The sequence below is a fragment of the Anas platyrhynchos genome, chromosome 5, assembly GCF_047663525.1.
Source record: "Anas platyrhynchos isolate ZD024472 breed Pekin duck chromosome 5, IASCAAS_PekinDuck_T2T, whole genome shotgun sequence".
NCBI lineage: Eukaryota > Metazoa > Chordata > Aves > Anseriformes > Anatidae > Anas > Anas platyrhynchos.
The window spans coordinates 42,516,282-42,539,529 of record NC_092591.1 but is presented as its reverse complement, the minus strand read 5'-3'; the positions used below and the strand labels follow the sequence as shown (position 1 = coordinate 42,539,529).

At 35.2% G+C, this 23,248-nt stretch overlaps 1 protein-coding gene across 5 annotated transcripts in view; it reads left to right on the top strand.

The window, feature by feature from the left end:
- NOVA1 (NOVA alternative splicing regulator 1) overlaps nt 1-23,248 on the top strand; it is a 140,920-nt gene that overhangs the window by 89,834 nt on the left and 27,838 nt on the right. For all 5 annotated transcript variants that reach the window (XM_027458957.3, XM_027458958.3, XM_027458960.3 and 2 more), the window contains one exon: nt 19,193-19,359. In XM_027458957.3, the coding sequence (XP_027314758.1) occupies nt 19,193-19,359 (167 nt within the window). The remainder of the gene's footprint in view (nt 1-19,192; nt 19,360-23,248) is intronic.

The window sequence follows — 23,248 nt, the reverse complement described above, 5'->3', positions numbered from 1 at the left end:
ATACGCTTTTCATGGGAGCTTTGTGTGTCATATATTGTAGGTTGACATACATTAGGTAACTCAGCAAGATTCAAATTTGTGCTCAGGAATAATTACCTCTAATCTTCGCTAGCACATGAGATCTCTGCATGTTACAATTTCTTGCAAAGTCCTTCTATCTGATAGTAGTTAAATGTTGCTTGACAGTATCCCAAATGAGCATCAACCATTGGATTAATTTACATGCTACCTCTCTAACCACCTTGCAGTGACTGCATCAGAGAAATATCTTGAAGGGATTTCCCTTAGAATATAGAGTCAGCTCTGAATGAAATGCAATTGTAACAAGACACAATGATTCCATGCGTACCCTACTTTAGAAAATTTCACCTATTTGAGCTTATGGCCTCCACATTGTTTCACAGCAATCTAGTTTTAGGCATTCTGCTATTAAGGTACGATTTTTCTTAACTAGTGTTTTACCCCATAGTCTCTTCCAGTCTTTCTATATTTATTGCATTGTACATGGGGTGCTACTGAAAGAAGTCCCCAGGGTGTCTGCAAGGAAAAGGTGAAACTGCATTTGAAAGGAGCCTCTGCCCACTTTAGAAAACTTCAAGCTTTTTTTACTCAAATTTCTTGAGGATGATTGATGTAGAGTATTTTGTCACTGGTTAGATCTGTAAGGAAAAGAAAGTAGAACAACTCCTCTGTAAGATCACAAAAACTGGGCAATTATGTCTTATGGGAGTCTTGCCCTGCTTTAGGAAACACTGCCTTTGAAGTTTTTTGTTTTTTTTTTTTTTTTTTTTAATTGAAGAGAAAGATTTCACTCAAAGAAAAGGAATGAAGAAAAAAAAACACAATCTGTTTCTTGTCTCATCATTTTTCAGTCTTTGTAGAGGACTGAAACCTTGTTGTTCTTTGTACTGCCTGTATATACTTTTCTTTAGTATAGTTGTATAATATATTTATGGTTGTTTAGTATATTTAGAAATATACTTTTCTTTAGTATGGTTTTTACTTAGGACAAAATATTAAACAGCTACTAGGAATGAAACACTATAGCTGCTGCGCACGTACAGAAACTTATTCTTATCACCAAGAAACCAATGGTTATGTGATCCCATTTCTATCATTCATCCGTAAATATCTTCATTGGTATCATCTGACCATCTTGACACTTTGTAGTACAAGCATAGTAGCCATGATTTTTAGGGTCTCACCTAACAGTAGAACATAGGAATTCAGCTGCAGGAATTGAGCTTTGGCACTATTTTAGAGAGTTTCTGGACTCTCTCTTGGTGTGTCGTTTACACACTGTCTGTTTATAGCCCTTTCCTGTCGCAGTCCTATGAAACAGAATCCTAGTTAAAGTAGTGACATAGCACAAGCACATAGCTGTCCCATCAAATAAGTGAAAAATATGTTTCATGTTGGTATCTGTAACCTTGACAGAGATGAGTTCTGTAGATTTTACATATTGATAAAATTTGCTTTAGATATATTAGAAGGCATCTCAATAATGAGTAAGTAACACCACTTTATAATTCTGGTTTGATTCACTGATATATTTAAATAAATAAAATAAAATAGCAGTGTTGAGTTGCACCTGAGCCAAAACAGAATAAAGTTTATAATGCCAACCTCGAAGACTCTTGACTGGGTCATCACTGATGATACATTCTAATTATATATGTGAGGAGCAGACATTAAAATAATTAAATACTGATACATAATCTGCAATGCTAACCTGGTGCAAGCTCAGGTGGAATGCTATGTATAATTGGTTTGGTTTGATTTTAAAGTTGGAAGAAAGTTAATGAGTAAAAGTATTTCTAATATAAAGTAGCACTGATTCTGTTATAATTTAATCATTTTAAAAGTTCAGGAAAGTGGCTTTTCAAATTTAATCTTACAACTTCTGTAGCTGTGATGATTGCTTATAAATGAACAGCTGCATCTTCATTGCCACAGGCTTAAATTAAAGTCCCAAAGTCCCGTAGGTTTTGAATTCCATAGCACGTTAGCAAGAAACCCACAAATATAGAAAGGCTCATGTTCTGAGACTGCGCACAATCCATGTAATATTCATGATTGGAAAGGCAAACAAAATATACCCTTACACCAAATGCTGCAGTGAAAACCACTGTATAAATTAAAACATAAAAAAAATTATCATAATGTGACTATTGTAACCTTATTTTTCATTTAAAAACTTAAATTTTGGATGAATTTTTTTCCATCAGTTTTGTTTCTCACAATTTAGTCATGCAAGTTTAAATAGCTCCCATTGTTTATGATGCTTTTTTTCCCAATTTTTGTTCAATTTAGGGTTGATTTATGAACTCCACGTTGCTTCTTCCAAATTGCACATATATAAACGCTGCAGTTATTCCTTTCTACTTTTATTTCTATCATTTTAGTAGCTTAATCATAACTAGAATCCTGCAGTGAGAAGTCAATTTTCTTAAAGTGGTATGAAAAGCTGTGAAAAATGCAGTGACAGGTAGGAACCTGGGAAGGAGAATGATCATGATCTCATAGTCCTTGATCACAAAACAAAACTCTCATGAATGTAATTCAGAGTGATCTTGGTATCAGGATGTGTTGTGACACTCAAAAAATTCCACCATGTACCTCCATCAGAAAAGGCAAGCTCAATACATGTGAATGAGGTCATCAGAAAATTTTCAATTTCCTATAGAAGTTGATATGTATTTTGTACATCTGACACGGTAGCTTAGTGCCCGGTATTTGTTTACTCTCCTGATGCCTCTGCAAAGCAGTTTGGAATCTTTCGCTAACATGAACCATGTTTGACAAAGAGGTGAGGATCTCACACATAATTATATTCTTACAAGTTTTGTAAAGATAGGCATCTGTGGACTGGCAAACGACGCTAGGAAGGCCCCCACTGAAGGAGGGCACCAGCATATGCCATTTGCAGTTCCCCAAAAATCAACAACTTAGGGAAAAGCTTCACTCAGCCTGTACTTTCTTACCTTCCTACACAGAAAGATGCAAATCTGCAGGGAAATAGGCATTAGTAATCTAGTTTAATGAAATTAACTGGATATTTTGTTGTTTTTATCGTGATTCTGATCTTGATTTTTCTCTGGAGTGGGAATATATAATTTCTTACTTATCCATTGCTAAAATAAATTTCAGAACAAATAGGATTTTTTTATTTTTTTTTTACTCACACTCCAGGACATTTTGTTGATTTTTCTAGAGAGAAGCCTAAAACTAGGTTTGGAGGAAAGCAGGTAGATTTTAAAACATGACATAACTTACACTCAGTTAACAACAGCATTAGAAACAGTCCCCTTGCAGTCTCTAAGCTGTGAAAATGGATGTTTCCATTTACAAGTATACTGTTACAACTGAAGCATATTTCAGGAAGTGACTTGCTCTGAGTAGGTACAAATTCAAGTTACAGAAATGAATCTTGCTGCATGGAGCTGTAGCTACATGTATGTTCTAGAGCAATACAAGGTATCAGTGGTAGTGTTTTTACTTTGTTTATGCTGTTTCTGGCCATGAACTAGAACTACAAACTTTTTAATTCTAGACTAGATTAAATACTTCTTGCTAGGCTTTAACCTGAATGTGATTCTAGATTTATAATTGTTTGTAGTCGAAACTGTTTCAGTTTAGTGAGCTATGCCTTAAATTACTTAGTGTATACCTGCTCCCTGACAAGTGCTAAACATACTTCAAATACCTGTATCAAAAAGGAGTGAAATGTAGTCATTCTTACATGCAATCAATTTTGTTTTAAAAATTTTGAATGAAAAAGTTAAGTAGTGTTTACTTCAGGGGATAATTATTTTGACTCTGTTCAGAGCAAAATGGTCAGAATGAATTACTGACTAATCAGTGTTCTGCCAGTGTAGTTATTTGAGTGATGTGACTTCTGCCTTTTCCTCAACTTTTACTGTTCCCAGTTGCTTGTCCTGCCAGAGGTAATTAATCTCAACCTATATTAGATGTAGCTTATCTACTTTAATCTTAAGTAATACTAGTTAAGAGTTACTAAATTTCACCTGCCAGTGCCTTGAATGTACACATTTTAGAATTAGTCTTCCCATTCCATTTATTTTAATACAAGACTTTTCATACTCTGAACGTTTCACTTTTTCTGTTTTAGAAAATAAAAGTTTAACTTTTATTTGCACTTAAAATGTGTTCTTGAAAAATGCACCCTGTTAGCATTTAAGTAACATCCCATTAATTACTTTATCAAGCCATCATAATGCACTTTTCTACAGATTAGCATCTTGTAGGTCATCATAGTATCATAGAATGCCTTCAGTTGGAAGGGACCTTAAAGGTTGTCTAACTCCAGCCCCTCTGCCTTAGGGGAGTTGCCATCCACTAGATGAGGTTGGCCAGTGCCCCATCCAGCCTGGCCTTGAATACCCCAGGAATGGGACATCCACAGCATCTCTTGGCAACCTGTTAAAGTACCTCACTACCCTCAGAGTGAACAATTTCCTACTCATGTCTAGTCTAAATCTATCCTCTTTTCCTCTTTTAGTTTAAGACCATTCCCTGTTGTCCTATCATCATGTACCTGAGTTAAAGGGTCTTTCTTCATCATTTTTATAAGCCCCCTTTAAGTATTGAAAGACCACAATGAGGTCTCCCCAGAGCCTTCTTTGCTCATCTTTGTAGCCCTCCTCTGGACTTGGTCGACATCTTTCTTGTGCTGGGGGCCACAGACTCCAGCTGGGACCTCACTAGGCAGAGCAGAGGGGAACGATCACCTCCCTTGGCCTTCTGGCCACTCCTCTGTTGATGCAGCCCAGGACGTAGTTGGCCTTCTGGGCTGCAAGCACACACTGCTGGCCCATGTTGAGCCTTTCATCCACCAGAACCCCCAAGTCCTTCTCTGCAGGGCTGTTCTCAATGAGTTCTTCTCCCAGTCTGTGCTCATGTTGGGGATTGCTCCGACCCAGGTGCAGCACCTTGCATTTGGATTTCTTGAACCTCATGCTGTTCACATGGGCCCACTTCTCCAGCTTGTCAAGGTCCCTATGGATGGCATCTCTTCCTTCTTTGGTATCAACCGCACCACTCAGCTTGGTGCCCTCTGCAAATATACTGAGGGTGCACTCAATCCCATCATCTATGACATCAATGAAGATATTGAAAAGAACTGGTCCCAAGACTGTCCCCTGAGGGACATGGCCCATCACAAGTCTCCAGCTGGACATAGAACCATTCAGCACTACTTTCTGGCTGTGGCCATTAAGCTAATTCCTTATCCACCAGTGGTCCACCTTTGGAATTTAGAAATTAGGATGTGGTGTGGTAACATTTCAAAGGCCTTGCAGAAGTCCATCAGTCTGTCCATCAGACTGACTGATGACATCAGTCAGTCTTCCTTTGTTGGCTAATGCAGTTACTGCATCATAGAAGGCCACCAGACCGGTCAGGCACTCTTTGCCCTTGGTGAAGCCATGCTGGCTGTCCTGGATCACCTCCTTATCCTGCCTGCCTCTTAACATTGCTTCCAGGAGGATTTGTAGGAGGCTCACCAGTCTGTAGTTCCTTGGGTCTTCCTTTCTACCCTTTTTAAAAGTGGGAGCAATGTTTCCCTTTTTCCAGTCACTGGGAATTTCACCTGCCTGCCATGATTTTTCAAATATGTTGGAGTGTGGCTTATACCTAAGCCACCTAAAATCTCTGTGCTTGTCTGCTTGCTTTTTAAGAAAAAGTTCTGTTGGCGGTGGTTTTTCTTTTCCTCTGAGATGTGTTTTGGCTGTGGCTGATAAGATTTTTTAAAATTTCAGAGTTAAGAATTGTAAGCCACTGATTAGATATGGAATGTGCCCTTGAAGTTTGTGGGAGAGACATGATGAAAAAACTGTTTAACTTCATTTGTAATTTTTGTTTTATAAAATACAAATAAGTGGCATGAAAAATAAAAATGAAATTGTTGTGTCATACAGAAAATGCATATTTATTATTCAGCATATTATTTTGCTAAAAAGAGATGTTAAGAAGCAGCTTGGTGAATAATGAAAGCTTAAGACTCAACAAGAAATTAGGTTTTTGAGGCAAGAAAAAGCCATTGTCTTCATTGATAGGTGTTGTTGAGCGAATAACAGTTCTGGGCAGAGGACTGTTATGCTATCTACCCCTCAGGCGCATAAATGCTTTGCATCATTTTCACACACGTGTCCATCTTTATATACATGTATATAAAAGCATATGTTTCTATCTTAATCTCATTTGGCTTGCTAATGCGTGTGAAAAATTGTACTTGATCTGGATTAATAATGCCACCTGAAACTGTCACAATTTTAGAGGTAGTATAAGAGGATCACCACTTACTCTGAGGCAGTTGTTTTTTGGGGGGGGGTTGGGTAGGAGATCGTATGGTTTCAGGAGTGTATCTCGCTGCCCAATGTAGTGGCACCACTGTAGAAGTGGTGCCTGCCCTAAGGCACTAAGTTCTGTGATAGAAGCAGTAGTAACAAGTGATGTGGGAGGTTTGGGATGGTGATGGTATTGTCTCTTCCCTCAGAATGACTAGACTGAGGGAAGAGACAATTCCCAACACATACATGAGTAAGGCTTCCCTGTTACTGAATTAAAGTAGCTACATTAGCATCACTGCTTTAGAGTTGGGGAAGGAAACAGACATGATTGCTGAGGGCTGGGCTGTTCCTTGTGGAGAATTCATACAGCAAAATAGTACAGCGTAAGTACCATTCTCAAAATTCATTTTCTGATTTATAGGTCTGCTGCCTTTTTATAGAAAAAAGTACAGGCAAACATAGAAGAGAATTTTATGTGCGTTCTTGTTGGTAGAGAGTCTGCATTTTAGAGGTCAGCATTTCTTTTCTCCTTGCCTATTCAGGAGAAGTCTAGGGTTTCTCAGTGAAGTTTATCTTGCGTTACTACATGGCAGGGCCATAGGGGAGTATCTGAGAATCAGCAGCTTACACAGGTGCATCAGAGATTCCAACTCAAGTGGAGGCTCCCAGCAAGAAGAGCAGTGGGAAAATTGCTGCCTTGGGGTCACCTGAGACTCAGGTTCCTTCTTCGCCACTGGTACCTGAGGAGTTACTATGCACAGGATTCTCAGCTTATGATTTAATTTAGGGGAAGATTTATTCTTTGGGCATTTATATAGTAATTTTCTTTCAGGTATCTTTATTTATATCATGTTATTTTACACAGGTTGTTTGTGCTTTTAGGCAGACACAACTTGAATTTGTGTAGTTATAATATTCTCCTTGCAAAGTGAAGGTAAATGTTTCCTCAGTCTTCCAGGGAAGGTTTTCTAACCACAATGTTGGTGTGTGATCATATTTGATCATCCTCACCTTTTATTATTTTGTATTATCAGTCACTTATTAACCTGACAATCTCCATCAGAAACACTACCTTGTATGGTTTCATGTTAGAAATAATTCTTATTTTTAGCTGATCAAGATCTCTCCAGTTTGATATACTGGAAGATCAGCAAGTGTCAGCTATGTAAATAATAAGCACATTTAAGTATGTTAAAAGATTTCTGTTAGGCTATGTAGAAAATCCTAAATTAGAACCTGCCAGAAAAATCTGCCTTTCAGTTTCAAAAAAGGAAGTTACAGGATTTCCATTTGAAAGAGTGAAATAAGAGAAAAAAACAAGAACACAAAACTCATTCCTAAAATAATTTTAGGATTTGGATGTAATGCAAGAAAATGTATGATTTTAAGGCTATCTAGAATCTGATGTTTTATTTATCTGCTTATGCTTATCTGCTTCATTCAGAACAGAAATGTGGAGAATGATGAAACCTACTTAGAGTATATTCAGTCCAGGTTCTTATTTTGCAATCAGATTTATGTTGGAGACATTACCTATGGAGTTCAGTGACTTCAATGGCAGCATCCGTAGATTTAAGGATCTGATAATGACGTTGTGGCTGTTAATGTTTTGACTGCATGTGTTCCAGATGAATTCTGACACCATTCTGATTTTAAATGGGATTGCTTTGGCCTTCTGTTCAAAATTGTAGGAACAACATCTTGTCTTCAGCCCTGCTCTTGATCAGAGAAGTAGCATGAGCTAGTTGTCTAGATTCCCTCAAATCTACTGATCTAGTGCTGAACTGTGAGAGTATTTCTAAATAATGAATTGTGGCATTATTCATTTGAAAATAAGAGTTGAGAATACTTGTAACATGATCGATCCCCCACAAAAAAGGTTCCTGTGTAGACATGGCTGTGGTACTAAAAGAAGACCTTTTGTTCACTTAAAACTATAATATTTCTGAGAGTGAAGGGGTATGGAAGAAGGTAAAGATTACAACCCTCTTCAACATTTTTCTTTTTTTTCTGTGTAGTTTTTATAACAGAATATGTGCTCCCCTCCCCCCCCCCCCCAAAAAAAAAAAAAAAAATCAGCAAGATATTTAGCTCATCAGTACTAAGTTTGCCAAGGCCATAATATCTACCTAAACTACTGAAAAAGTAATTTTGTACAAGAATGAAAATAGTTCAGCAAATATATTTAAAGCAGGAATTTGTGTGCTGAGGATAAAATAAGTTCTTTATAAAATACTTACGCTTACTTAACGTTTTATACTCCTTTTTATTGTGGATTTTTATATGACAAAATGTTTGTGAATTTATATAAATCAGCTGGTGGGTGGAAATCATTCTGGTATCTGCTTTTGGAGGGAAACCTTTCTTTTTTCCCACTTACGCTTTAGTTTACCTCTTACTGCACCATTTTTACATGCTGCCTTAATCCTACACCCAAAGGCTAATTTTAAAGGTGGTACATTTATACATTTATGGTAATTATTATAGTTTTGGTATTTAAAATAGTTCAATGTTTATGTTGTAGCTGTCTCTGGAAAACAATACTGTTAGATGTGTACGCAGTGAGTCTTTGAGGAGCCTAGTGTCTAGTCTAAGCTAATAATCAAATCTCCATGTATAGTTAAGGGGAGAGCTGTGCATCATTGATTCCATCCTAAAATGGATTGGATATATTATTCATGGAGGTCCCTGCCAAACAGCTATCTTGGATTTTGTGTAATTTTAGAAAGTTAAATTTAGGGGAACATAACATTCATAGGGAAAAAAAAAAAAAAAAAAAAGACATGCTATAACAGGCTTACAATCTGGAAGCCAGGAAAGAAAACAAAAATAATTGTAGTGTATTGTAGTGCTTGGGCAGTAGTTACAAACAGCTCCTACCTATTAATCCATATAAACCCTGGATTAGAAGTCCATTACTGGGGAGCAATGAATTTAATTTAATATGCAACAGCAAAGTTGTGTGTCTGTGTTCTCACACATTTGAATATGCATGTTGATATGTGTATTTTAATGACCTCATCAAAATGGGAGTTCATCCTGCTTTTCAAGCAGCATTCTTCCTACTCTGAAAACATAAATCTGTGTGCATTGCTGTCTCATATTTCTGGATTGAGATGTAGAGTAATCCATACAATACAGTTGCTATGTACTGTATGTCAACATTTTATCCTTACATGGAATGACCTTTTTTCTGTGGAGTTAATCTTCAACACTATAGATAAAGTCAGTTTCTTGGAGGATCATGAATTAAAAAGGATTCAACAATAAGTATACTATTAAAAAATTGTTTCCATGTTCACTTCAATTTTTACTTTCAAAAATATTTAAAACATACCTGTAACTACCAATATTTTATAGTGTACAAGTATGAGAAATTTCTTTGTTAAATAGAATCTCTAATCTAAATTTACAGTATAGTTTATTTACTTGAAATGTGGTATTTACTTCTTCCAAACAGATATGCAGTAATGAATATATTTGGTGATTGTATTTCTTGAGCAACTGACCGTATCTAGAAATATTTTCCAAAGCTTTTCACAGGCTTTTAAACTATGAAACCTGATAAATATTTTTGAGGAGAAAAACTCCCTTAGTGATTTGAACTGTTATCACTCTGTAAGATGCATCAATTCCTACAATTTCTTAAAGTATATTTTACTGTTTAAATTGGTGTTTTTTCCTTCTTTTAGTAATTGTATGTGTAGGAGTCACTATTAACAAAGGTTCATATTACTATAGCGTAGTGTAAAAGCTGTAATTGCCAACCTAACATTGCTTTGCATGAAAAATATTCTTAAGTGCTTTTGTTGATGACAGTTCATTTAACCTGTTTACCTTAACAATTTGGGAAGTAGAAGGAAAAATTCATAGGAGGTTGTTTCCCCAGATACTTTTGGTGAAGTTTTTATTTGACAAAAAATTTCAGCTAAATCTAAAAAAAATTAAAAATTATATCCTTTATCTCTCTGTAACTGCTTTTACTATTACATATTTTGACCAAAACAATACAAGATATTTAATTTGGGTTGAAAATTTTGTGATGGAGTCAAGTGGGGTTTGATTTTGTTTGAACAGTAGAGCTTTTATTTTCTAGAAACGTGCTTGCTTCCCAAAGTATAATTAGGCTGTGCACCCTCTCACTGCTTTCTCTCTGTTAGTTAGATGAAAAACAATCAATCCTTCATAATACTGTAGAAAGAGGTAAAGGCCACAGACTTTTTTTTTCCTGTTTTGAGTGAATTTCATAAGCTTTTGCAAATGGAAATTACAGTTGTTTCATGAATAAATCTTAGACAAAAGGAGTTATAATCCCTTGTTTCCTGTCTTATACATAACAGTATAGTATTAGTAATTCCTCATCTCCCTTCATATGTTTGTTTTTTTTAAATTAACATTAAATCCTTAGCTGATATACAACAAAACAGATTTTGTTCAAGGGATTGTTTGTATCAAGATGACTCATTATCTGCTCTAAACCTTTATTAATTGTGAGTTTTTTCTTTAAAAAAGAAAAAATCTTTTTAATTTCCTAATTTTCTTTCTCACAATACATTTCTTTGGATTTATAACTATGTTAAACCTGGATTCATGTAATTCACATGTGACCTGAGTGCAATGGACTATAAGCTTAAAGTTTCCATATAACTCTGTAAACTCATATACTTCATAGCATTTTTCAATTTGATTCCTTTCAATATCTGGATTGTACTTCAGAGGTCACATATTCAGTAACAATAATACCCACCTGTATACTATTTATTTTAAAATGTATGTGCACATATGTGTGCACCTAAATTTATGAATAGGTGTAGGTATATATGCAAGTTGAAAAACTGCAGTTATCTTCCAGTCTACTTCCAGAAGAAGCCAAACTGAAGTTACGGAGTCTGTGAATATTTACTGACACATCTGTATGTATCTGATGTATTTTGAACTTACATCAGTGTATTTAAGAGTCTTTTTTCTTGTTTTAACGTTGTAATTGATTAAAACTTCGTAGTTTTATTTTGACAAGCTGTTATTTTGACATACGTACTGCATATGTGGTACATCAGACTGAAGCAAGCACTTGTAGCCAAGTTTAGTGTTCTGGCTTGATTTCTTGTGGTGTTGAAGTTCCAAGTCATACTGGGGCATCCTCTCATACCCCACTACAGGAGTGGGGCACAGTGGGGTCACACACTACAGTACTCCATTTTGCTGTTCACAGATACAGGTGAGGACCTGGGATGGTAGTCAGATTGGTATTTACAGTTGAGTGATAGCCTTCTCTGAGATTAATTAGCTAACCATTTTGGCCACTTTTGGGTGTGCCACACCTAAAAGACAATATGTGATCAATATGGGCGCAGCAGACTGTTTCTGCTAAAGCCAATAAAGCTTCCTCTGAACTAGGACACCTGATAAGAAAATATTAGAGGACTGATGTTATTTTTGTAGATTTCAGTATATCACCTGCATAGATTGTATGTGTTTGGTAATCATCACATCTGTTAATATGTTTCAAGAAATAGGCCACTTATGCATAATTTAACTTTTTCCTTTTATTAGATGCTTGACTCACATAAAGTATAATGTAACTGCAGAAAACAATAATAGTTAGAATTTCAGGGGGTGTAATTGCAGGTGAAACATTAAAGGGAACAGTTTCTTTCTTAAAGAAGAATGGAGCATTAGTTAAGCTGAATGTATCTAGTTAATCTGTACTTGAAAATTCAAGTTAAGGATGCCCTTGATTTATGAGAGATACATCGGGAGGATTCTTAGAGAGGGCCATGTTTATTTCTTTTTGAATTCTTAGATTTCCTTCAACTAGATTGTTCTCTTTGCTTTTGCTATTTTAATTACTTGGTCAGGAAAATTTAAGTTTTACTCCCTATTTTTGTGTGTGTTCTGTGTAAACAGTTCCAGAACTATTTCATCTAGAGGAAAACAATTGCAGAATATGAATGTTCTAGCATTGCTACCGGCTCTTGTTTCCTCTTCCAGTTTGGGAAGTCTATCAGGGAAGTAAGGTTTGTGCTGAGAGAAATGTCTTTGTAATAATGATGGGAACACGCTCTGAATTAAGACTAATTAATTCTGTCTTAAGAAATGAGGGTACAAGGGAAGCAGAGAGACAAGGATCAAAGTAGGAAACTTCTTTGTTGAGTTTCCTATGACATTTTGCACAGAAGTGGGATGTTCTTACGTGTTGCATTTAAGGATGTATACATTTATCAAGTGTATAACATTTTTTTCTACATCTGTTTAAGGTATGAAATACTAGTAATGCATTTGAATAAAACACATTATTTTTATTGTCTGGTTTTCATTTGCTGAGGTTTTATGCAATTGCAAAGAGGAAATGTTAGATGCAGGGAACAGTTTATCTGATTTTCGTGTTAAGATCATTACTGGCAATTTAGTAAAGACTGGTTATTTTGCATTGCTAGGGTATGGTGTCAGAGCACAATTGTATTTTACCAGGAGCTTTAGAAAGATCATTTTCAGGCTGAAACACTTGCTGGCTATGTTAGAACCCCACTGTAGAGGCCCTTTGATCATCAGTCAGAAAAATACACATATAAGATGCTAGGGTTAGCAGACTGCTGTACTGTGATTTATCAAATAAAAAGCTTAATGCAAATCAGCTGATCAGAGATTGTAGCTTAGCCTTTCAGTTACTTAAAGGCTTAGCTCTGTCCCCTCTGTCAGGTTTTCCCTTTCAGTGACAAAGAAATTGGCATGGTACGCTGGAAAAATATAAGGAGATTTAATTAGGAGAGTCATTGGAGTTACCCTGCACTGATAATGTGTTGTGCCTGTTTAGGTTTTCAAATGCTTTTTAAGACTGATATCAAAGCCCAATAAAAATCTTATAGTCATAGAAATGCCAAACATTCCTTTCTGAAAGGTATAGTGTGTTTCCCAAAATATTTCAACTAAGGTTTGTAAAATACAGAAGCACATTTAACTTTTAGTGAGTGTTTCTGTGAATATGGTGGAATATTTACTTACTGAATCAGAGCCTTGAAAGAAACACTTAAAGCTTAATGGTAACATATATAGATAGATGTATTCCTGTGAAGAATGGAAATAAAAGCATTGAGAGCATTATGTTGCTGTGTCCTTCATCCTACTGCATATCTTGTGTTTATTTTAATGGTTGTTTTAAAAGCTGTATCAGTTGTCTAATAAGTAATAACCTTCTCCTATTAAAAGCTTGTGTGTGGGTTTGAAATTTCAGAACTGGATTTAAAATGTGCTTTATAAATTGGTGGGATGTACTTGTCAAAGGATGTTTGCCAGAATTAAAGTTTTAGGGATGGAAGGAAAAATAAACAATGAAAATAGAGTTAGTGAAAGAAGTTTTAACTTCTAGGCCTGCCCAACTTACTAGATATCAAATCAGGATTCTGTTTGCTTACATTTAAATAGGTTTACTTACATTTAAATAGGTTGATGGCTGCTAATGCTTACATATTTCTCTCCCTGCATTGAAATGTATTTTAAGTCTATTTTCATGTTCAACAGCTAGGGCCTATAAATTGTCTCCTAAAAGCAAGCAAGCACAAGCCTGATTCAGATTCTTTTTTTTTTTTTTTTTTTTTTTGCATTAGTTTCATGAATCTATTTTTTGGTGAGCAGTATTAACAGGTAGGCTTTCTTGTACACTTAGACTCTGCCCCTTTTATTTTATAATAACATGTTAAAACATACCTTTGCAAAATTAAGTTGAATTCTGATGTAAGAGGAATTCTGCTCTCATAAAAATAGAGCAAATATTGAGTAATTACTTGTGTTCCTTAAAAACAAACACAAAATTATGGTAACAACTTCATTAATAGCATATATGCAGATACTGTTTTTTCCTATTTTACAGTCACATACAAACTGGAGTTTAGTACTAATGAATAGACATAAAAAATATATATATATATTTATATATATATATATATATTACATATATATATATAAAATACAAGGATGATGACCACCTAATCCGCATTTATTAATTTTCTGTGGCAAAGATATTTTCTTGTATATATTTTATTTCTTCATATGTAAAAGAAAATGCACCATACATGACACCAACTCTGATCTGATGTCTAAATAATTAAAAAATAATTTTATTTTGACAACATTTGCACCAAAAAAAAAAAAAAGTAAAGACTGACTATTTGGTAGGTTAGCTTTCTCTAAAGCAGCTTTTTAAAAAATTAGATTTGTATTTTTAATACATATTTTGAAAATTATATGACAAGAATTATGCATATAGTTGGCTCACCTTTTTTCACAGAAATCCACAAAAATGCTTAGGACTGTTAAATGACTGAAAATAAATAATCTGACAATTTACTTTAGACAGTAATGGAGCCTAAAAGCTTTTCTAAATGACAGAAATCTTACCAACTTTAGTGATTCATAGACTTATTTTTTTGTACAGGTTGGTCATATAGCTGGCAGTTTTCCTTTTGCTTGACTCTTGTAAATTATTGTACACTGTTAGGTGAGTGAAAAGCCATTAGAGTTGTGTGAGGGAATATGACAACATCACTTCAAAAGATTAAAGCAATTGCCAACTGTACGTGTACACAATTTCTCCAGACTCCTTTTCTTTTTAACTTTTTTTGTTGTTTGTTTCAGTAGAAATCATGTGGTTTAACCCTCAAAGAAAATGGGCTGCTATGGTGAGACATTTTAACTAATTGGATCTTACCTAATGTGGACTGGGCTTTTGCATGATTCTATTTCTTCATGGAGCAGTGATTTCCACTTACTGCATCCTTGTTTATACATGCTAAAACTGTGTTTGGTCTGTAGTATGACTTATACTACAGACTGTAGTGTACTGTATGTGTATGTATGTGCTGTATGTGTACTATACAGCATGCTCTAAAAGAGCACCGACAGTAGCATGCTGTTTAGTCACAGGGCCAAGTCCAATGAAATTCTTGTTTAGTACTGTCTGTTTTCCTTTCATATGTTTTGACAGCAGTCATCCCTGTTAAGTGCTTTCCATATCAGACTCCAGCAGCTTGGATGTAACCTGATCTGTGTTTTGTTTCAGTGTGTCGTCTGCTGACCTAGAGAACACTTGCATTAGCTACATTGATCAATCCACATCACATCTCATTATTTAGGAGACAATTAATACTGCAGCATAAAGACTCCCCAGAGCATTTTCTTAGAACTGGATTGCTTTACACAGAAACCACAGGAGTTTGCAAACGGAGGAGGGAGCCAAGTAGGGAGGGGGGGGAAAAAAAAAGCAAAAGCATCAAGAAAGCTACATCTAGGAACCAAGTTGCATTTAATGTGGTGACTTCCACTTAGGCCATTCAAACTCCCTTTTTAAAGGGGTGTCGTGGGAGGGGAAAAAAAGGTTGTATTTTGAAGCTGATTTCTGAAAAGCCATTGTAACTGGTCGCATAAATGTTTTTAAAATCTTGCTATTGACAAATATACATTTGATTGTGACCCAAGTATAGCATGCTGTTCAGAATATAATCAATTTAACTTTAGATTTAATCTCAAGGATTATTAACCTTGCAGCTTTTGAAATACTGATTGACATGGTTTAATCCTAATTATTTTTAAATAACTTTTTAATAGAGAAAATACTGTTTGTTTATCGTTATGTCAGCTTGGCTCTTGAGCTACTTTCAGGAAGTTGGATTTCAATGTTGCCTGATATTGTTTGTTTAAAAAACATCTGTGCAAGGTGTTGAATGTGTATGAACACAGTTACTGAGCAGGCAGAGCTCTTTATGTGCTGCTTCACCTTTAGGAAATGCAATATTTTATCTCTAGAGACTACCCATGTTAACAGATAAGAAGCATTTACTAATGAAAACAATTTGTTCTTGCAGGTGACTAAGGCTGCTGTACTATTCTCCTTTACAGACTTTTGTTGCTGTTTTGTAAAGAGCATATCTTTGGATGTATTGATAACAATAGATATTAAAGACATAAGATTCATAGGAAGGGAATTTTAAGGAGGAGGTTATTTCCCTGATACATTTCTCCTGTCCATGTTACTGTCTGTGACTCTGCAGATAATTATAATGAAGCCCAATGACATGTAGTGAACTTCAGAAATCCTTGCAAACCTATTAATATTTGCCACATCATTATGTTGTAATTTTCATTTGTTTAGATAGGGTGAATGAATTTTTCATGTGAAAAGATTAATGTGAGATTGTGTCAATAACTTTTACTAGGAATATGACAGAAATAAGACTAGTATTCTTTATGGTAAGTCCGTGACTCAAATTTATCATTTTGGTTTTCTCCCTCTTACCTTGAAGCAAACTGTGCACAGCATTGATTAGGGATTTACATTTGGCATATCTTTGCATACTATCATTATTATTAAATTTACAGGAATACACTAATGTCATGAGAGTTCACGTTATAGTTTTTTTCTGTTAATATTCTACTTTTATTTCAAGGTACAAACATGATGATGAAAAACATTAATTTGAATATGTTGGAAATGCATGCAGCACATTTAATTTCAAAGCAATTTTACCTGGGTATCCAGATTGTCTTGTTTTGGTATGTCTGCAGGGCAAAAGTCAAAACTACAGTGCCTCCTCCTAAGTTTCATTTTTCCATAAGCACCTGTTAGACCATGTTTTTCAAGTCAAAACTCATTCTGTCAAACCTATTCAAGTGGTTTGATATATAGAATACAGAATGTGGATCGTTTCAGTGCAGTGCTATACATATATCCTTATCAGTGTTTAAAAAAAAAAAAAAAAAAAAAAGATTCAAAACCTTTTTGCTATTCAGTGAAGCCATACAAAATAATCTAAAACCATCTTAATCAGAAAAAATAAACAAAGGCTTTCTGAGTATTTCTGCAGGGGTAAAATTGAGTTTTCCTTGGACATTCTGTAGATCTTTGTAACAAAAATACCAAAGAAATAAGGACTGGTTGTTTTTGCAACACAAACAGACCAATTTCAGTTTGGAAAAGGATTGTGTAGCAATGTAGGTTTTGTTTAAGCTTTTCTGGAGAATTATAACCTAAGCTACAATGACTATTAAACACTTGATAAGATACATGGGGTTGAAAATTCTGTGAGGTACTATGCAAAAGATGTGATAAACATAATATCTCAGACTGTCTTCCCCTAGGCTACAGGGTTAAGTGAGTGATTGTAAGAGTCAATGAAATTAAAGGTGAAAGTAAGTAATACTGAGACAAGGAAAAAAGGAGCAATGGCCAATACAAGAAAAAGAAAGTGCCTCAGACTAGAGAGGAGATTGGAGTTATAGAGCAGAATGTAATTGCCAGAACAGAAAACCACGTAACACTGAAATCACTGATTACACTTCACAGTGTTTGGGAATGAGGGATATTTTTAAGGACTTTTTTTCGCGAGTGCTATTTTTATAAATGAGTATGGAAGGGCAAGGGGGAAATGTGCAGTGTTCCCCTTTATTGCCACCAAAGTTCTAGTATTCATAGGATATCCAGAGTTGGAAGGGACCCACAAGGATGATCAAGTCAAACTCCTTGGTCTCCAAAGGACTACCCAAAAAATAACATCCTATGCCTGAGAGCATTGTCCAAACACTTCTTGAACTCAAGCAGGCTCTGTGCCATGACCACTTCCCTGGGGAGCCTGTTTTAGTGCCCCACCACCCTCTTGGTGAAGAATCTTTTCCTGATATCCTGCCTAATATCCTGATATCCTCCTGCCTGAAGCCCTTGTCACAGCTTCAAGCCATTTCCTTGTGTCCTATTGCTTGTCACTAGAGGGAAGAGATCAGTTTCTGCCCCTCCACTTCCTTCACGAGGTTTCCCCTCAGTCTTCTCTTCTCCAGTCTGAACAAACCATGCAACTTCAGCTGCTCCTTGTACATCTTGCCCTCCAGACTCTTCACTGTCTTCATAGCCCTCCTTTGGACACTCTAACAGTTTTATGTCTTAGACTGTGCACACAAAACTGCACACAGTACTTGAGGTGAAGCTGCACTAGCACAGAGCAAAGTTGGGAACACATGCATTCTTACACATAGAACAAATACTTATTTCACATATTAGATATATTTGCCAAGTGCATAATATCTTTCCATAACCTTATAAGATGGATGCTTAGAAGGTAATCTCGTAGATTCTAGATATCCTACATGAGTGGTGTTCAGCGTTAGCTATATTAACAGAAGTTCTTGAAATGTAAGTTGTGGAGAATGAACTAACTATTTAGTAGAGGCTTCCATGATTTCTATCTGCTAAATCAGATAAAATACAGCTCCAGGTATTTAGTAAATAGTTACTGCAAGGTTGTTTTATGATGGGAAAGTTACAAAAGACAAAGTGGTTACTCCAATATATGAATTTAGTTGGCCTTGAAAGGTCGTGCTATAATGATCTGTGGCTGTTTCAAGAAATGATCTAATAATGTCTACCCTAAATCAATGTGTTTGCAGTTCAGGTGATCATTACAAAAGTGTATTTCAAGTTCATCTATAATATAGGCTATTACGTTCATCCTTGTGTTCACTAGAAGTTCTAGGCAAAAGTCATTTAAAAGACGTATTCTGTAAAGACTTCTTAAATTTTCTTATATTTCCAACTGAACCTAATATTTTCTTCTTTTATTTTTCTAAGTTGTTATGAATGCTCTTTTATCCAGGCTGAATTGGAATGTTACGTGTTTATGGGATCTACATAAATAGGAATTATGTTTTCAGATCATCGTTGTGTTACCTTTTGGAAATCTCCTCCTTTGTTATTGTGTTTATAGATTTTTTTTCACTCTTTTCACTAGTTGTTTTTTCACTCTGCTTTTGAGTGTCATCTTTATGAAATAACGTATGTAGTTCATAAGATCAGATGAATCCATTCTATTCAGGTCATTTTTTATTTTTATTTTTTGCAGGTACTACAGAGCGGGTGTGTCTGATCCAGGGAACAGTCGAAGCACTAAATGCAGTTCATGGCTTCATTGCAGAGAAGATTCGAGAAATGCCTCAAAATGTGGCCAAGACAGAGCCTGTCAGCATCCTACAGCCTCAGACCACTGTTAATCCAGACCGCATCAAACAAGTGAGTTTTTGGTTGGGAATAGAGTCACATCAGCTCCTTAAAAATAGCTTCCTTTATACAAATTTTATAAAACTTTAAAGCTGCAAGGGGTCAACATAACACATTCTTTCAGAAAATGTTATTTTACCCTTTAGTAATTTACTGGTCCTTATTTTTCCTTATTTTTGTTCCATGTTTCTCAGCAGTTCTTTTAGTGTCTTACAAATTACGGTGCCGTGTGCTAATGTGTTTCTTTCATAAACTCTTTTTCTTCGCTGTGTAAGGTAATAATCCACACCTAGGTTTTAGCCGAAAAGGATCGCTGAAGTTCTAACTTAAAAATATGAACTTCTTTGTAAATCTTTAGAGTTACTCAAACTCTAGAGTTACTCATGGAATTAACTGAATGTTTTCTACTTTTATGTATCTAAAATAAAACAAAAAATGTCAATTGTATTTTAGACCCTCTGATAGATACTTTAAAATCTTACGTGTAAGAACTTTGAAAATATAAATATAATTTATTTGCAGTGTTTGCTATTACTCATTTGCTGTTATTTTTGGCATCTTTTTGCCTGATTTACATTGACTTCTTTTAATATCTATAGGACATGCGAAATGTATTTTCAAGGTATCATTGGTCTAGTGTTTTCTCTACTTCATTACAATTTCCAGAACAATTTTAATTAAAAAAAATAGTTTCCTGTAAGGAGAATGTGAAATATATTGTATAGAATTTTAAATAAATGATTTTCCAGTTTATTAAGTAAGAAAAAGATTAAGAAAGAAATGAGTGAACATTAGTAAAATTTTGTCTTGTCTATTGATCCTATATAGGATCCTATATTTTTCATCTGTCCTGTAAAGGACATTATCATATATAAGATAAATTTGTTTGGTTCTTCAACAGTAGCAATATTCAGTGTCCTATAAAGTAATTTGATAACTGTATGCAATTACTTTACTTTGTATGTAGTGCCATACACAGAATGTTTATGTGAAGATGTGATTAAACAGGATGAGTTTGAAATGAACACTCTGCTCTAGAAGGATGGAACTGTGCTTAAGCCATTGCATATGATTTTTATCAAGTACTATTATTTTTTCTGTATATGCTATAGTTTTGCATGAAAACAAAACAAAAAGCCTCTAAGTAATTTACAAGAAAATACAAAAAAGTAAACCCTTGATTTTATAGGACTAGTTTCTCAGTTATTAGACGTGAAAATGATCGTTCCTGAGTGAGGACAGAGAGAAAAAAAAAGCTGAAGACAAGATCTGTGTTTTAAATGTCTTTCCTGCTCATAAAATTTTAGATTTTATGCCAACACTTCTTAATCTAACAGGAAATAAATGGTCTGTGTTACAATGGAAAGTGTTTTTCCCCTTTGCAATGAAATGAAACTAGTTTCAAGTCACTAAGATCCTGAGAAACCAGATTACAAAGATGCTTAGTTATATGCCCTAATACTGCCTGTCTTGTTTCTCAGTTGATATAGCTTTTCCACATGGGAACTGAGGAGGAAATACTACAGAAAACTTATTTGCAAAGTTGTTGGTGTGGTGTGGGTTTTCTTGGTGTTTTGTTTTTTTTTTTTTTTTGCTTTTGTTTGCTCTTCTCATTTTTACTGGTGGTTATTTATTATTATTATTATTATTTTAAATTTAATTTCACACTTGGAATGGTAAATTAAATGCTTGAGTGATGGATCAGTGATTAGAGCTGATACTAGTGAAGTCAGTGAAGTTAAGACACAGGCTAAGTGCAGTGCATTCCTTATAAAACTCTGATTTCACTCCACATTTTATAGTTTAAACATGTTACCTGTACCCAGACGTGCATAATGCTGTGGCTGCAGATATTTGGAGACATGCATGTGTATATGCTGAGCAGTTTTAACTACAATGAATTGTTTAATTTCTATTATAATGAAGTGGCATCTATTTGTGATATTTTCCTGATGTATAAGTATTGAGTCTATAAGACTAAATTCCATTATTTTCAGCACGATGTGAAATTGTTAGCTTAGCTCTTAGATAGAGTGAATGCCCTGTGTCTTAATGAAAGATAAATTACCTCTAAGAAATTAAAAGGATAACATTTTGTAATGGGTAATCACGATCTGGTTATTGTTATTTTTTTCTGGTGTTGTTATTTTTTCATAGCAGACAGGTCATGACTTTATGTTACCTTGATAATTCTAATAATACAAGCCATTATGGACTTGTGGAAAACAAGCCTTATGAATTACGATTTCTTCTTTTACCAAGCTTTTATATAATTTTTGCTGTCTTAGCATAGTACTCCAAACCTTTGTCACTCCAAATGTTTTTTAAGTAATCTTTAGCATTAGAGGTTGAGAGTAGATCTGAAATAATCATTTTTGCCTTCATTAGGAATCCTGGATAGATTTCTGTCGATTTTCTAGCTATCTCTACCAAAAAAATGAAGGCAGTTGTCTCCCCATGAATGAAGGTGCCTTTAGTTGAGGCATTGCAATGCCACCCAAGTCTATGAGCATGCAGCTCTCATTTCTGTTTGTTGTGGGCTTCTCTACTGATACTTCCCTCAGGAAGCAGGCTAAGAAAAGACATATCTGGCTGCAGTTTCAATTAAGAAAGTCAGTAGGTAAGCTGTTTGCTGATTCGCTCAATTTTCAGAACTTTGTCTTCAGATATATAATGAGGTTGAATCTGGCCTACCTTTTATTTTTAATAATGAAGTCGATATCCGAACATTCCGGTCTGTCTATCTTTCAGCTTTGGAAGATTCACAAGTCTGTCTGGTACATTTTGAGCTTTCTCCAGAACATTTTTCCTGATCTCTTGATCCTGTAGACTTATAAGTAGGTACCAGGTAGGTCTGTCGTCCAGGCAGGTCTGATGAGTATTTAACTGATTACTGCTTGCATCTTTTACATAATATAGTCAATCTCTTCATAACTGCCAGCTATCTACTGTTTCTAGGTATCATTCGACAGCAACCAACTGTGCACTTTTACGTACACTCGAAGAAACTGCTGTGAGGATGTAACCTGCTTTTCCTGTTAGTTGTTGCACCAAGTTTTTCAGGCTGTATTATAACCTGGGGGAATAGAATATAGTTTCCATAAAGTGATCAGGAGGCTGGTATGTTTTAGCTTTATAAATAGCACACAGAACTTTAAAATTCGCATCTAAATGAATAGCAGCTACTGTGAACAGTGGAAAAAAGTGTATAATGTGGTCTTATCACATAACCTTCTTCAGAAAATATTGCAGCTTCTTCATATGCTGACTGAATTTTCCTTCCAGCTTTCTGGTTGTTCTGGTTGTTTCTGGTAGAAGGTATTTAGCAACATGCCCAGGGAGCAGATGGATATCTGCAGGTGGCCATTTCAGAAGCGAGCATTATATACAATGTTTGCTTTATATATGGATGTGTGATCTTACAGCGAACTCTGCTTTAAGCAGGGATTTCCACTAGTTGGCCTTCTGAGATCTCTTCCAACCAGAATCATTTTTCAGTTCTGTGAAATCCTTAGCTATCTCAGCATGAACAAAGATTTTGAAATTTCTTCCTTGAAAGTCTGGAATAAAAGTTTTTACATACAGAACTTCCAATAAATATTTTTTATTTCAGCTTTTTCCATAGAGGAGTAACTTCCTGTGAGTCTTCAAATTATGTTCTATTCATTAATCACAGTCCCAGAGCTTGTATTAAAAATGTGCAAAACTATTTTCTTGTGGTGAAATGAACTACTTTTACTTCAGAAATGCTGATCAACAAGAAAACTTTTAGAATCATAGAATGGTTCTGTTGGAAGGACCCTTAAGGACCACCCAGTTCCAATGTCCCTGCCATGGGTAGGGACACCTCCCAACAGACCAGGTTGCTCAAAGCCCCATCCAGTCTGGCCTTGAACACTTC